The sequence below is a fragment of the Trachurus japonicus genome, chromosome 21 (genome assembly GCF_045865225.1).
Source record: "Trachurus japonicus isolate A0001 chromosome 21, Traja_1.0".
Lineage (NCBI taxonomy): Eukaryota > Metazoa > Chordata > Actinopteri > Carangiformes > Carangidae > Trachurus > Trachurus japonicus.
In genome coordinates, this window is record NC_140927.1 from 10,221,254 (window position 1) to 10,236,687 (window position 15,434).

At 38.9% G+C, this 15,434-nt stretch overlaps 1 protein-coding gene across 2 annotated transcripts in view; it reads right to left on the reverse strand.

Annotated features, from left to right (window-relative positions):
• Positions 1-15,434, reverse strand: part of lrp1bb (low density lipoprotein receptor-related protein 1Bb) — a 288,370-nt gene that overhangs the window by 115,418 nt on the left and 157,518 nt on the right. For both annotated transcript variants that reach the window (XM_085766198.1, XM_085766197.1), the window contains exons 14-22: positions 15,164-15,353; positions 13,151-13,273; positions 12,667-12,810; positions 11,187-11,312; positions 9,378-9,491; positions 5,864-5,944; positions 5,576-5,746; positions 4,139-4,321; positions 961-1,161 (exon numbers count right to left, since the gene is read on the reverse strand). In XM_085766198.1, coding sequence (XP_085622324.1) covers positions 961-1,161; positions 4,139-4,321; positions 5,576-5,746; positions 5,864-5,944; positions 9,378-9,491; positions 11,187-11,312; positions 12,667-12,810; positions 13,151-13,273; positions 15,164-15,353 — 1,333 coding nt within the window. The remainder of the gene's footprint in view (positions 1-960; positions 1,162-4,138; positions 4,322-5,575; positions 5,747-5,863; positions 5,945-9,377; positions 9,492-11,186; positions 11,313-12,666; positions 12,811-13,150; positions 13,274-15,163; positions 15,354-15,434) is intronic.

Consider the following 15,434-nt stretch of genomic DNA (forward strand, 5'->3'; position numbering starts at 1 on the left):
TTCGGCTCTAAATGCTCTGAGCTGATCTAATATAAATTATGAGGACTGAAGTGCTATATCTAAATAAGAGTTGCACTGAGATAATTTGCTGCAGTTTTCATTTGCAACGGAAATGTGGTTTATCTATTTGTCACCGTTTTCTTTGTTTTGTTTTCCTTTAAAACCCACCGACTGCAGGGTTTCTATGCCCCCAAAACATGACAATCAAAGGAACTCAAACACAGTTGGAGCAGCATGACATCCAAAATACCTGAGTGTCCCTGGAAGTCATTATTTCTGACAGGTTTTCTTAGTCTTTTCACTTAAAAGTGATTTTTTACTCAAAATATATCCTTTGAGTTTCAAACACTCGCCCCCTGTAGGCTTGAAACGTGGCTATAAAAAGTTCCTTATAAAGAACTGCAACTGCGGTCAGCTTGAATTTCGATAACAACAGATTCCAATATGTTGACAAGTTATTACAGCTTAAAGTATCAAAAAAGATACATAACCTTCTCAAACTTTGCACAATCTACTTCCAGTCTATCTTCTTTCTTGGAGCTCAGGAGGAAGTCAAAACTGGATAAAGACACTGACCCATTTCTTCCATAGTCCAAGCAAAAAAAGAAAAAAAAAGTATTGACCATCTTTCTTAGCCTCCTGCCAGTGTCACCCACACATAGATTAACAGTTCAGACTTGATAGTTGGACAGGAAGCACAAAGGCAAGTCCAGAAAGATTTTTTTTTGAGCTTGGTGGGGAAGAAGTTGATTGGCCTGCACAGCACTCTGACCCCAACCCCATCAAACATGTCTGGAATGAATTGGAACACCGACTGAGCAAGCTCTGTGCACAGCCTCTAAATCTAGTGGAAGGTCTTTCCAGTTCCTACAGCAGCATATCAATGTCCATTTTTAGACTATTCTGTATTTGAGTTGACTATCTCTTTAAAAAAAAAAAAAATTGACATGCAAACATTACCACAGATGGGTCCTTCGTCAGAGCGGTCTGCACAGTCCACTTTTCCATTGCAGATTTTATCAGGAGTGAGACAGACAGATGTGTTGTTTGCACACGGGTACTTGGGAGGCTTGCAGACGGCAGATTCACAGGACTCTTCATCGGAGCGGTCCTCACAGTCGATGTCCCCATCACACACCCAGCTCTTTGTGATACACTTGCCTGTAGCAAACATGATGGGAAGATAAACTGGCATTAATGATGATGACAGCTTTAGAAATATATTTCCTGGCTTAAACTATCTGAAATCTAACTTGTAAATCAGTGCTTGCATTTTTTTTATTTCTGTTTCAAATGTTTCATTGCTCTGTTTGTTATCCTTGGATTAAACATTACATAGCAAAAACAAGCTTTTTTCACAAGGGGCTTCAATCAACAACAAACTCTTCCTCAGTTCTGTACTTAATGTTCGACTTCATGAAAAAAAAAAACATAGATCAATAGTCCTTATGCTGATAGTTGTGCTAGACTGTAATTTGTAATTCCCTCTCTGTGCAACTTAGAAAGAGGTGGAACCACTGGGAGAGGCGAGGAAGAAAACAACACAGATAGCGGGGTGTATCATCATTTTTGCAGTCTCCCAGGTGAAGCCTGGATCGCAGCATATTCCAATTTACAGTTTTTCCATCAAAGCAACATCACAAGGTTTTGAGATCCCACTGGTTCGTGTTTGGTGCCGGATCAGTGCAAACCGATGTGGGAAGCTGAAGCAACTGCTCAGGGTGTGTGGATGTTGCATGTGTTCAGGAATGCCGGTGTGTTTCCTTGGTTTCAGATCACTTTTAAGCTTTCTAGTTGGCCCTATGAAAATACAGTCCCATGACATGATTTAACCCTTAATTTTTCACAAGTAACACCATGCATTCGCTTTCTATTGTGGAGCTGAACAAATAAAAGTGAAAAAGTTCTGTGATTCTCAAGTGCACAAGCTTTTTCATGTGTAAAACACTTAGGGCATAGAAAGCTTCCATTAAGTGTAATAAAGATGTGTATTTGTGGTTATGCACATGGAGGTGGTGGTTAATCATTTGTATAATTGAATAAACCACCCTCGATTCTATCAAATTCACCTTGAATGGCATTAGAAATTCCACAACTTGAACCAGATGACTTTTATGAATATGTAGAATGCAGACAAAGGATTGAGGAGGTAGACGAAGACAGAAAACAGAAACGAAATATCACGATTTGAATTCAATGAAAAGAAAAAAAGAAAGAACCTCTTCTGAGTGAGTTTATTAAACAGAACCGTTGCTTATTATTTTGAGTGGGAAATACATTTTTTATGTTCTTTCCAAACATAGACGAAGTTCAAACATTTAAAACTTTCATCTTTAATTCAACGAAACTGCAGCATACCCGCAGATGGACTGCCTGCAGAGCGGGTAACTTTTTTATTTATGGTGGCTCGAAGAATTGTGGAAGATTCATTTTAAAATAAAATAAAATCCATAATGTTGAGTTTTTTTTTTCTTTGTTAACTGATTAATCAGATTGCTATAAATGTCTTGAAATGTGTTCAATCAGCGTAAAAAATCATACTAAAGCATGAAAGGTACAGTATGACATGGTGAAGGTTAAGGACTGAAGACACTGACTATTAAAAAAAAACATCAAATAATTTTAATTACAGTCACGATCCACAACTGAACCTGAGACTATTGTCATTGGGTGATTTAAAAAAAATTGAATTCCAAGAGAATAATATCTGATCAAAATCTCCTCTCTTCTCTGAACACTTGTGGTAGACCCAAACTAACCAGCAGTCAACCTCGGCATATCTTTCTTTTTACAACATTTCATAATCAAAAGTTAATAAATAAGATTATTATATTTCTAACTGAGAGGTGTGAAACTAAAAGGTGAAATTAACTGTTGAATTTTTTTTTTTTTCATTTTAGTTCAACATGCATTTTCCCACAAATCAATTTTGTTCCAAATGGACACTGACATTGACAATAAAATAAAAAAATAAAATAGAGTAAAATAAAACTGAACAAAAGCTGAAAGCTGCATGCAGAATATTTCCCAGTTTCTGAACAGACAACTTAAAATGGCCTTACTCATAAAACATGTTTGCATCAGTAGGGAGTGTGGCACTGCAGAATAAGAGTGAATAATTATCGTCTAGTCGAACCAACTCTTCACCATCCTGCATTTCCTTCATTCTTGATAATACTGTCAAGGGATGTTCTAAAATCTAAAGAGCTAAAAACAGAAAGTAAAGACCTCCTCTCTGACCTTCTCCTTTCAGTGTTTGAAAGAACATGGCTGTTGGGCTCGGGTACAAGGGGCTTCTCAGACAGATCTTTAAAATGGTTTCTCTGCACTCTTAGAACAAGCACACAAAAGCTTCACTTCATTTCTCCATGGTGGAAATGTCTTAAGGTTGTCACCATAAAAAGACATTTTTATAAAAGTAGAGAGTTCCACTTTGCAGCTTAAGCTATACCTAAATGGACATATTAGATATAGATTTTCAAAGCAAACCAAACAAGAACACTGCATTAAAGGTCTTCTTTTGGTTTGGTGAAAAATCTTCACAGATAATACAGTACAGATGTCACTGCGAAGGTTAAGAAAGTACATTTTCTTTTCAAAAGGAATGGAATAAGGAATGGTTTTGTAGAATAAAACTTGTGTTTTAGTTTCCGGTTAAGTAAGAAGCAAAATGACAAATCCGTGACTTTTGTTTGTTCAAGTGATTTCTATAGAATGTGAAAATATTAGTCAATAATCAGTTCAGCTAATCAGGGTCAGTCTCTTCTGATGTGTCTCACATGTATCCATTACTTCAGCCAGACTGCCATCGTGCCAGAGGTTTATTATGGCGACTGATGCAAGATTCACTTAATAAAGTCAAATGAAGGCTGAATTCTGTTCCCATGCCTCAGCATCAGATTTTCTATAACACACCGACTAAAACCATCAGGGTCGGCTGACTAAGGAAAAGTGAAATCAACAATACGACAGTGTTCAAGCCTCTACAATTTTTGAGTCAATACCTTTTTACAGTAAAAAGGAAGCATAACCTCTAGTATTTTTTCTTTTTTTTTTTTACATCTTTGTGATACATCCTTTGACATCTTTCCCTTCTGGAAACCCACTGTGCCATTTCACAGTGGACTGTCTCCCCTACCTGTATCTTTGCAGGTAAACTTGGCCTTTGGGTCGCACATCCTTTTGGTGCCCTCACAGTCTTTCTCGTCGCCTCCATCCTCACAGTCCTTGTCTCCGTCACATCTCCAGCGCTCTGGGATGCAGGTTCCATCTGTGACACAGTGGAATTCCTCCCCACTGCACTCAATCACAGGTGGCAGCACTGAAATAGAAGTCATTTTACAATGACTGCTTCACATATCTACAACACAGTGTCACAAGCAAAGCTGTGGCAGTGGTGAACTATTATTTTTACAAGACATCTTTTACTGTTTACAAATATTTATCTTCGAAAGCAGAGCACTTGGCAGCCATAATAGGTCAGCGAGTTCCAAAGAGAGATGTTATTTCACTTCTAGCATTTAAGTTTTATGTCTAAGATGTTTCTGTCTCTTTTAATGTTCACCATATCTTTCGCCAGCAGGGGTTCATTACGAATAAAGGAAACTGCTTCCGTCACACCATTATGTTATGTGTGTTTCACTGTCACTATTGGAATCACTGAACATGGTTAATAGCTATGAGAAATAGAGCACATATTTTCTGTGATGGGTTTTGTAATCATTGACTATCCCTCAATGATTTAACAGGAACAAAACTGTATATTTTGATTAGTTCTAAACAAACTAACACCAAGGGGACATATTAACTGCATAATAAACAGCATTATGAACAAATTTGTGTAATCCTGTTGTGCATTCAGTACATATGATGCTCTGAATCTGATTACCCATTTGCTTAATGTGTAAAAGTCAAATCCAAAAAACATTTCCTCAACAGCCGAAGAAAAGCTAAGACAGATTCAGTCCCCTGGGGTAAAAGCAGAAGCAGACACGGGGGAGTGGAGAAGCCTGCAGCTCCCATCAGGAAACAGTTTGATGAATAGTCTACACATTCTAGTGACAAGTAAGTGAGCTGTGAGTTTTCTAGGAGATTGCATGAGGTTTCTGTGGTAATTAGATTAAATGATTCAACTCCTGATGGTAGAATTCCCCCAGACAGACGCTAGATAAGATTAGTCACATGTGAGTCTGAAAACAAAGTTATTGGACTCAAGCTGATTAATTGTTAAACGTGTAATTACAACACCTAAATTTAAACATTGATTAGAATTGCAAATAGAATAATTAGCACACTAAAACAGACATAAGAGCGACTCCACCCTGACATAGGTGCTGGCAGACAGCTCTGCTGCGAGGCAGGTACAATATTTCATGAAATTCAAAAGAAGCATATCCTTGCAATGACTTAATATATAATGGGATCATTATAAATATACTGGCTTCATACCACTAATATCTTGATGTAAAACATGAATAATAACAAGACTCATCTTATGCTGGAGGGGATACATTAGTCTACCTTCTTTTTATCAGGCTCAATACTTCACAGTACGTTACAAATGATGACTGCTTACATGCCGATCCACCTCTGCAGGTCGTGTTCTCGTCGCTGAAGTCACCACAGTCGTTGTCGCCATCACAAGCCCAGTGGTCTGGGATACAACGGCCGCTGGTGCACTGGAACTGGCTGTTGGAGCAGGACTGGATGCAGCCCACCTCATCACTACCATCTCCACAGTCATCATCTGCACAAATGCATAAACACACATTAACGGTATACGACATCTAAAAACACTCAGAAATAACACGGTTTGATAAACATAAATGTTAGAGAACCAACAGGTTCCGGTTTGTGAACGTACCTGAATCACAATGCCACTTGACACTGATACACCTTCCATTGGAACAGCTGAACTGGGTAAGGGGTTCACAGGTGGGGAAAGCTGTAAAGGTTTGAAAACAGATACACATCAGCCACAATGTCCAATCCAAGTCCCTCCATCAATATTTGCACCACCATTCTGTAAATGACATTAAAATGACATGTAATAGAAATAATGACATTATGGTCTTTAATCCAGATGATATAAAATGGGAGGCTGGGTATATATTCTCTGAAAGAGAAATGCACCTGTATGTAGATTGTTTTGTAGGTGATGTAAATACTGACAAAATGTATATATACTGTATATATATATATATATATATATTTTTTTTTTTTTTTTGAGTTTTAGTAGCTGATTTAGGTTGGTCAATTGAGACCACATGCATGTGCTACTGAGTTACACACTGTTTCCAAACTTAACTTGACAATGCAAGCTGGAGAAAGCAAATTACTACCTCTGTAGTCAGTCAATATCTGATGCAACATCCATCACTGCAGTCAAGGAGACTCCATGAACTGAATTTGGTGAACGTTATAGCATCAATATTCTCCAACAGTGCTGCAGGAGGTATAGGAATACAGATTCTACTACAATTCTGTGGTCAAATGACACTGTCGGGAACTTGTTTCCGATTTAAAGATACTGTACATGCAGAACTTTTCAAATATCCTTACTGGATGCCTGAAGCTTTATTGGCTTCAGAATGAAATGCAAGTCTTTATTTGAATTGATTTGTTGGCATCTGCTGCTGCTGCCTGGGATACCTTAGGCGCTGTCACAGAGATATACTGTATCTTTATCAGACGAGTGTCTTCTGTATTTCCATCAAATGTGTTAGGTCTCACTGACAGCGCATGACTGGTTGGAATTTAACATTCATTAAAAATTAAGCATGAACATCCATAAATAATGAAGGTTTCAAGTAAACAGTAAGCTTGGCTAAAAATGAAACACCGGCATCCATAAATAATGACTGCTTCAAGTGAACAGAGAGCCCAATATGAGACACAGTGTGACAACTACTAAACTACTGACAAACAAAATCCAAATTAGCATCAATCTCTAAGGCGGCCACCACTGAGCTTCAGGTGTTGCAAAACCCACAGTAGCGCTAGTGCCACTGAAGTGAGCTGCCAAAGCTGCACAGTAGAGTGCCTATAGAGAAGTAATGCCTGAGGAAGCTAAGACAACAATATGGGAGAGAATATGTTTTGCTGCGCAGCTTGATTTTGACTGAATGAAGCCGAGCATGAGCAACTTTAATTACTGCTTACACCCTGGCTGTTTGTGACTGTGTATTGAAGCAGCTTAGGACACACAAAGAGAGGCTGGGGCGATAGAGCACAGTGCAGCAGCATTTGGCAAACATCAATCACTGTAAAAGGCTGATTTAGTACAAATAGTGATTAAAGAGGGATCTTTAAACCTTTACCCCATCTTTTAAATGTATGCCGGCAATTCATCCAGTTCAACTTCCCCTGTTGAAAACACATTTTTCAGCCTGAAACCCTATTTTCCCTTCCATAAAGAAAAGGTTAAATTCAACTTCAAAGAACTTTGCAAAGCTCGGGCCATCATGCTGTGTTATATATTTTACTCCTTTATGTTTACCGAGATTAATCCAAAACACAGCTTGCAACTTTGACTAAGTGAAGCTTTCATATTTTAATACCACATGAGAAAACTACAGAACAGTGAAGTCCTGTGCAAAACGATGCAGTTTTCTCAGCACCAGCCCTCTAAGCTAATGCCATCAGTGAGCACATGTCTAGTTCTTGGTCCAGAGAACGCAGCATCAATAATTCAACTCCTAAAACTCCCTTGCTTACAAAGTCATGCATGTGAAAGAGACTAATTCATTAAGTACAAAAGTGATAAGCAGTAGCGAGTGGCATTATTTTGTGTTTGGCAAGTGGTGCACCAATCAATATGGATGTTTGCAATTTTTTAAAAGTAGTTTAGTTCAAAAATACGGATTCAAGTTTTCTCTGTCTGATTTTCCTTACTCAATACACTGATTTGACACAACACAAAAATAGATGTGCAAAGCAACACAATGTACCATACTTGCACAGCACTGTTTTAACATCAGCACCATCCATCAATCCATCCTTCCATCCATTAGGTAAACTGCTAATCCTTACAGAGGGGCAGGGGGAGATACAATCAGTCAACCAGTCACTCTCACAGAACTTGAGAATCACCACTTAGCCTAACACGCACATCTTTGGACAGTGGGAGGCATTTTACCAGTGATACCGAAACACAGATGTGTACCACATTGTGTACACACAGTTTATTTATTTAGAGTCTTCTCTAAATGTATAAAATGTTTATTCTGCACATGGAAGATTTTGAATTTACTCATACAAGAGAGAAACGGACAGAAACCAAAACTTGAATGAAAATGCTCCAGCCACAGCTGTCCCCAGCACGGGGCATACATACATATTATTCATTATAGCTTTAAATCTCCTCCCATTAGATGTAACATTAACAACAATATTGAATAAACAATTAGTAATTGCTCCAGATAACTTCATTAGTGTTTGATTAATTCACTGGCCCTGACCATTTTGCACCTTAACCTCAAAGCACAACAAACACACCTAATGACACGATCATTGAGTTAGCAGTTCAAATCAACAACCCTATCAGCCCCCCATAGATCTTCTATGAGACAGTAAAACAAGAATTACAACCTCATGGTTGTGTGCGTCCACAAAACCAATCACGAAAGAGGAAACATCATTGCAATCTCCTCTTTCTGAGTTATCCACCTTATTCCTAGCCCCCATGATGCTTTGCGGGAATTATGGAATAATAATGGGCAGAAGTATTTTAGCAGAACATTATGATGTCACAGGGGAGTTCACCTTTGACCAGTTGAGATATAAAATGACATCACTTCATCATTTTTGTCCTATTTATGTTGAATCACTTCATTCTTAGTAAATAAATTCTTGTAGAAACAGCTAAAAACTGGTTTTGAAAGGTCACAGTAACCTCTGGCCTATTAACCTTTGAATCAGTTAATTCTTCAGTCAGTAAGTAAATATTTATGCCACAATTCCCTCGGAGCACTCCTGAAATACTGCCTTTACAGGTACATGAGGTCACAGTGACATTTGACCACCAAAACCTAATAAATTCATCTCAGTGTCCAAGTGTTTGTTTGTGCCAAATTTGAAAGGTTTCCCTTCCATGCGTGACTGGAACATCACATTTAAAAGAATGGGATGGACACACAATCCAAAATCATATCGCCTCCCCACTGCTGTCACCAGCGCTGACGCATAAAAAAACATCTTACTCACAGCTTCAGAACTCTAAAGGATTAGCTTTAACATTATCAAATGTGATGAGTAAGAAGTTGTTGCCCTAAATGCCCTTATTAGTTTTTGCTCCATTCACCACACGGGCCTATTTTACATCTTGACCAAACAGAGCAACAGAAATAGCGTGTGTTAAATAGCCATGTGTGACTCACCGCATGATACTTCATCAGACATGTCCCCGCAGTCATCCTCCTGGTCGCATCTCCAGGCTTGAGGTATGCATCGTCTGTTCCGGCACGAGAACTGGTCGGCCTGACAGGGCTGGGCTGAGAAATACGAAAGAAGCCGCTTAATTCTTTCACATGTGCATAAGTCGATGCAGGATGCGCACAACAACGCTAATAATCATTATTACACCGGGATGTCGGTGCGTTCCCCTCATCACTCAATCACACAGAGCATGGATGGTCTAAAGGCCATTGGAAAAGTGCTGTTGCTTGACGCGCCAGTCAACGCGTCAGTTACATGCTGCTTGGCCACAGAGAGCACACAGGCGATGTCTTGCTGATGTGGGATATACATGTCAATCTGCCGATGAGGGAGCATTCATCATCCTGTGGCTAATGCAGGCTGATTGATCCTCTAAGGATAAAAAGCTCCTAAGAGACACCAATGAGGACATGGGGAAGCAATGTGATATAATGTAAGTGTTTCTGACATACTGTTACTCCGTGTAGGTGCTGCAGCTCTTTGATACTGCAGAGTGCTCTCACACATTGAGATTGATTGCACTGTATTAAAGCTTTTCTGGAGTCAAAAGTTACAACAGGAATCACGGTTGTGACAACATGGCACACCAAGACTTTGAGACTTTGATGTATAAAGTACATCTGACATGAGAGGATCTCATCAAAAAAAGACACAGAAAAGTATCTTTTATGCCATTTCCTTTTCTTGTTTTAATGCTTTTGATGCATTATGTAAGACACTTTGAATTGCCTTACTGTAAAGATGAGAGAGAGACCTGTTTTAATCTTTGATTCTTACTGTCTTTATGAGTTTCATGATAATCGAATCATATATTGGTGAACTGAATAATATGTTGAACAGACCATCAGTGTGCAAGGAAAATATCTGCAGGTGTCTAAAATTAAAATACTGAAGGCAGTGGAAATATTTAGAGACCATTAACTTCTTATGAACAAAAAGCTTGGGACAGAATCATCTTCATACAAATGCTTTTTTAATAATATAATAATCCTTCACTGCTACTGTATATATATTTTTTTTAATATTTAAATTTCATTAGGGGTTATACAATATACGAACACACATGACATTACTGCTATATTCATTTTCAGTCTTTTCAACAACATATAGAAAGATGTGTGACAGTTTCAGCCTACTACTACAATACTGTAACATGCTGAGGCTCTCTTAACTCATCTATACGAGGTTTATGGACTGTCACAGTAATGGTCTGTAATGACAGTCCCTGCTTCCACTGTGTGTGTGTGTCTCTGTGTGTTACGTGTGTGTTCTTGCTGTGTGCCCTCGCTGCCATGGTTCAATGATTTTTTTTCTCTCTCCCATTCCTGCTCTGCTGCTGTTTTGGGACTTTTACAGTGCGTAATTATCCTCCCCACTCTCACAGCAGCAGATGTGGTACATGAGCAGAGTGTTATGTCTTCACCCTGACCATTCAGGCCTGGATCAGGATATGACCCCAGAGCAGTTTATGTTGTTTCATTTTTAAATCAGAGATACAAACAAACACACAAAACTAGATTATATTAGAATATACATTGTTTTATAATCTGCATATGAAATAAGAAACAAAAAACAAAACAAGCATCCATATAGTGAACAATTTCACCTGCATAGATTTAATCACAATACAGAGTTTTCACTTTTCCAATGTGTATTATAATGAAAACAATAATAACAATAATAAAAAAAATTATGCAAATACAGCCATGGCAAAACTGTAACTATAAATACAAAAGTAGGACAGTACATACCTGTGCAGGTAGTGTTGGCCTCATCCTCGTTGTTTCCACAGTCATTTGTTCCATCACAAAGCCATTTTTTGGGAATGCAGCGATTGTTGCTGCATTTGAACTGATCAATGGGACAGCTGTGATTATCTGTCAAGAGTTCAAACATCATAAGTCATTCTGTGATCTTGCAGCTCTGACAAATAAGAACAAATCTAAATTAAAAAGTTAATTAACAAATTAAAATTCAAAGACAAAGTACCCTTAATATTAAGGTTAAATGAGCATCACATTCTCAGTTAGTGTGTGGAAAAAAAACAAAATAAGGCAGACAGTCTGGTTTTCTTATAAAGCCTCACAACACCAATTAATTTCATCATCATCTTTCATAGTCCTATGAAAAAAATAAATATAAATATTCTTTATTCACATCTTCTTAGTTAAACTAATTGTGCACTGATACACCAGTGACATACATCAGAAAACATAAAAGGAAATATTTCAGATGAGATTCTCACCATGTTTCCTCCTTGGTTTGTCCTGTAACTGACAGTGAGCCTCCATAACACTTCAAAAGAGGGCTTAACGATATTTGTGACCTGTTTTCAGTTGCTTGATTATTGTTTGACATAAAGCCACTTTCACAAAATATCCATCACTGGAAGCTGCAGCCCAGCTCCTTATTTTCTCTTCAGTCATGTCATTTAACTTTAATTACACATTGACCATTCAGATTCATTAGGGCTCACCAGCCATAAATCATACTAAATTAATGTGAGCAAATTCCTGTGTAGTTCTGGGATACTGTGACACAGCTCGGTGTAACATGATAAATTACCTTTGATTTTGTGGTGACATTATTCGTAATACCTAAGATAGTGGAGGTAGTGCTCAGATATTGCTAGATGCTGCAAGACCGCCGCACCGAGACCAGTGCTTTGGTCAGCCAGATTTATTAGTAATTACCGTGTCTCTTATCACAAAAACATTGTTTCAATCAGCCAGACTTAATTTTAATGCAGTGACAGGTTGTGAGAAAGAAAATTACACTCATGGCAACAGACTGACAAAATTGCCAGAGGGCATTTGCAATTAAAAACATCATACCCACTAAAATAAGCCACCGCAAACTATTGATGTATATGATATCCAGGTAGACCAGATATTTCATTTTTTTTTAATTTTGAGAATATGTGCTTTGCTTTCTGGAAATAACAGGATCCAAAAATGTAATGTTGAGTTTACATGTCTGGTTTGTTAACAAGCAAAACTACTTTAGGAGGTGGAAATAGGGAGACAGCAGCACAGAGGAGGAACACTATTCACCCCTACCTCAGTGACATTCAGTAACCGTTGACAGATAGAACAAAATAAGCAATAAAAAGCTTGGGCTTTCCCATGTCTGGTAAATGGTTCTGCATGTGATGAAGTTATCTGTCAACACAGTGTATTTGCGTGTTTGTGCGCTGCGTGGTGCCTTGTAGACTAATTTTAAGATCCTCACAGCAGATGTGACTCTCCTCGTCGCTTCCATCCAGACAGTCATCATCTCCGTCACATTTCCACAAGGTCCGTATGCAGCGATGATTATGGCACTGGAACTCATCGCTTTTGCATCGCTGTGGCTCTAAACCGCTGCTGGAGGCGTCTGTGAGAAACGATGGGGGAACAAAATCAACACAAGGAGTCCTATGAATTATGTGTTTAGGGGAAATTATTGGCATAGCTATAATAGCACATAAAACATGTTAATAATGTCTCATGACCTTATGTGTAACAGGTGTAACAACTGGGATTTGCCTTGTATTTCTGGAAAGCCGCCGGGAAATTTTTCTCACCTCTATTTATTTGTTTATTTTCAGATTTGCGTGTGAATAGATAAGATTCTTATTTGGTCTTCGTCCCATAGGATGAAGCCAGTATTATGGTATACTGGGACGAGATGAGCTTAGGCCTCTTGCTCTGTCTGATTCATTATGTCCTCCTACCTGTGCAGGTGACATTGTTCTTCTCCAGGACCTGGTTGTCAGCACAAGCACACACTCTGCCTCCTGGGATGGCAAGGCAGAGGGTATCGCAGCCCCCATAATTCACACTGCATGCGTTGTCACCTGGAAGAATAGATCCCAAATAAGGTGTCTTACACACTCAAAGCTACATTTTCTCAAGCCCACCTGTAGTGACGCGTGATGTTGCTGTTGTTTTGTCTATTCTCTATTCTGTACTGTGAACAGCAGAGGTTCAGGGGTCACTTGAAATCCTGCAAAAATAAATCACCTTATTAATACAGAACTTCTGTCTTGGAGAGACAGGTGATCTATAACTATATGTCAAGTGAATTACTGTGAACACTGTGGGAGAAAGACATTTGACATTTTTATTCGTTTTGGGGGAACAATTTGTCTTTCTGGACAAAACTGACAATCTCCAAATGAAAAACAGAAAAGTGTGGCACATATAAAGTTAAGGCATAAGACACCTTTGTCACTTTCATTTAACACACAGCCCAAAGGCAGCGCCTGGGCCAATGAGATAAAGCTTTTGGTTTTGTAACAGCCAATCAGTAATGCTCAAGAAGACGGGACAGACAATTAATCTATTCAGTGACATGAACAATGGAGAAATGTCCAATAAAAACTCTCTTCGCGGTGTGAACTACACTGTGCATACAGTGGCCAACCATTCATCAGCATCATATACTTGGTATGGCCCATCCCTCATAATCCTCAGCTTTAAAGCTGTGGTGTGAAAATTATTGTCACAAGAATGAAACAAACTCACATCACTGTACTGGGAACAATTACATTTCTCTGTATTTTGCAAGGTAGTGTCAATCTACCCTGATTGTGGAACTTCTCTCTGAGCACTGGTTTTTTGTGTATTGTGCAATAACAAAAGACATGTCTGCTGGAGAGGCCTGTGCTGTTCTCCGCTGTCAGCCATATCCACTTCCTCTCCTATCAATTCTTTTCAGCTTTCTAACAGCACAAATCCATCATCATTTGTTACAGAAGTGAGCAATCCACTCCAAACCTTGGTCACCTTATTTAACATCATAGAGTGGAGCCTCAAGTGTTTTCAAAGTCACTGTCTGTGCTGATCAAAGTACCGGGTTTCACTGTGAAATTGACACCAATTGGCACATATGTATATGACCGGCATACGACCAGAACACCCAGAGTTTTCTGATTGAAATTTACACAGTTAAAGTCTGGTGAATAATATTAAATGGTACAATGGTACAATGATAACACTTCTCTTCACTTCAAGACATCCCAGCTTTTGTTGATGACTTACAAAGCATCTGTCCGTACTAAAGAAGCATTGGGTAAAAACTTTGTTACTATACTGTACCCTCTGATGCATTATTAAGACAATATTGCAGTGCAGGAAACCATATTGTATTTTGCTCCTAGAATGCTGGGAGACAAGTAACAAAGGAAGACAGACTGGTTGGTCAGGGGTTCATCCCACGGCAAAATAATGAGCCAAAACATTAAAAGTTAAGAACCAGACGGTGGCTTCACATGATGGAGCAGCACAAACACAAACTCCAAGTCCCATGGAGCTGGTTTGGAATGAACTAAACAGAAGGTGAAAGAAGCGTAAAATACAAGACTTGTGGGAACTTCTGCAACAGTATTTGGACAAATTTTCAATACAATATTTGATTTCTATAGTACAGAGCATGTCTCGAGTGTTTTCAACCACTTTTTCAGTGTTTCTTTGCAGAAAACCTGAGATAATAAATGATTTAAATTAAACTATCAGCCGGAGAAATTGAGGTGTTGCCAAACTTTTGGCCTGCACTGTAAATCTCTGGTGTATATATATATCATATGAAGTGCTCCCCATTAAAGGAAGCAGTATAGGAGATACACATGTCTGCACATCAGGCGCAGAGTGGTTCTATTTTCAGTGCTAGACAGCTACTTTCTCTGTTCGGGAAGCCACGGTTCACAGGCGCTGGATGAGGAGTAAATGAAGAGAAACCAGCCAACCTTGCTGACTCTGTGCATCGTAGACTCGCAGGCCAAAGAGCGGTGGTCTCTCACTTCGCAGCAGAGTGACATCGCCAGTGGACAGATCCAGCTGGAAGACCGAGGCATTCATGTACTCCGTCCAAAAGATGAAATTATGATAATGGGAGATTCCAAATGGATGGTTTAGCTCTTTTCCATTGTACACCACCTGCAACATGAAGCAAACATGCTGTGTAACGCTACAAAGGGACACCAGCAGCAACAGCAACATATCACAAACAAGATCCTA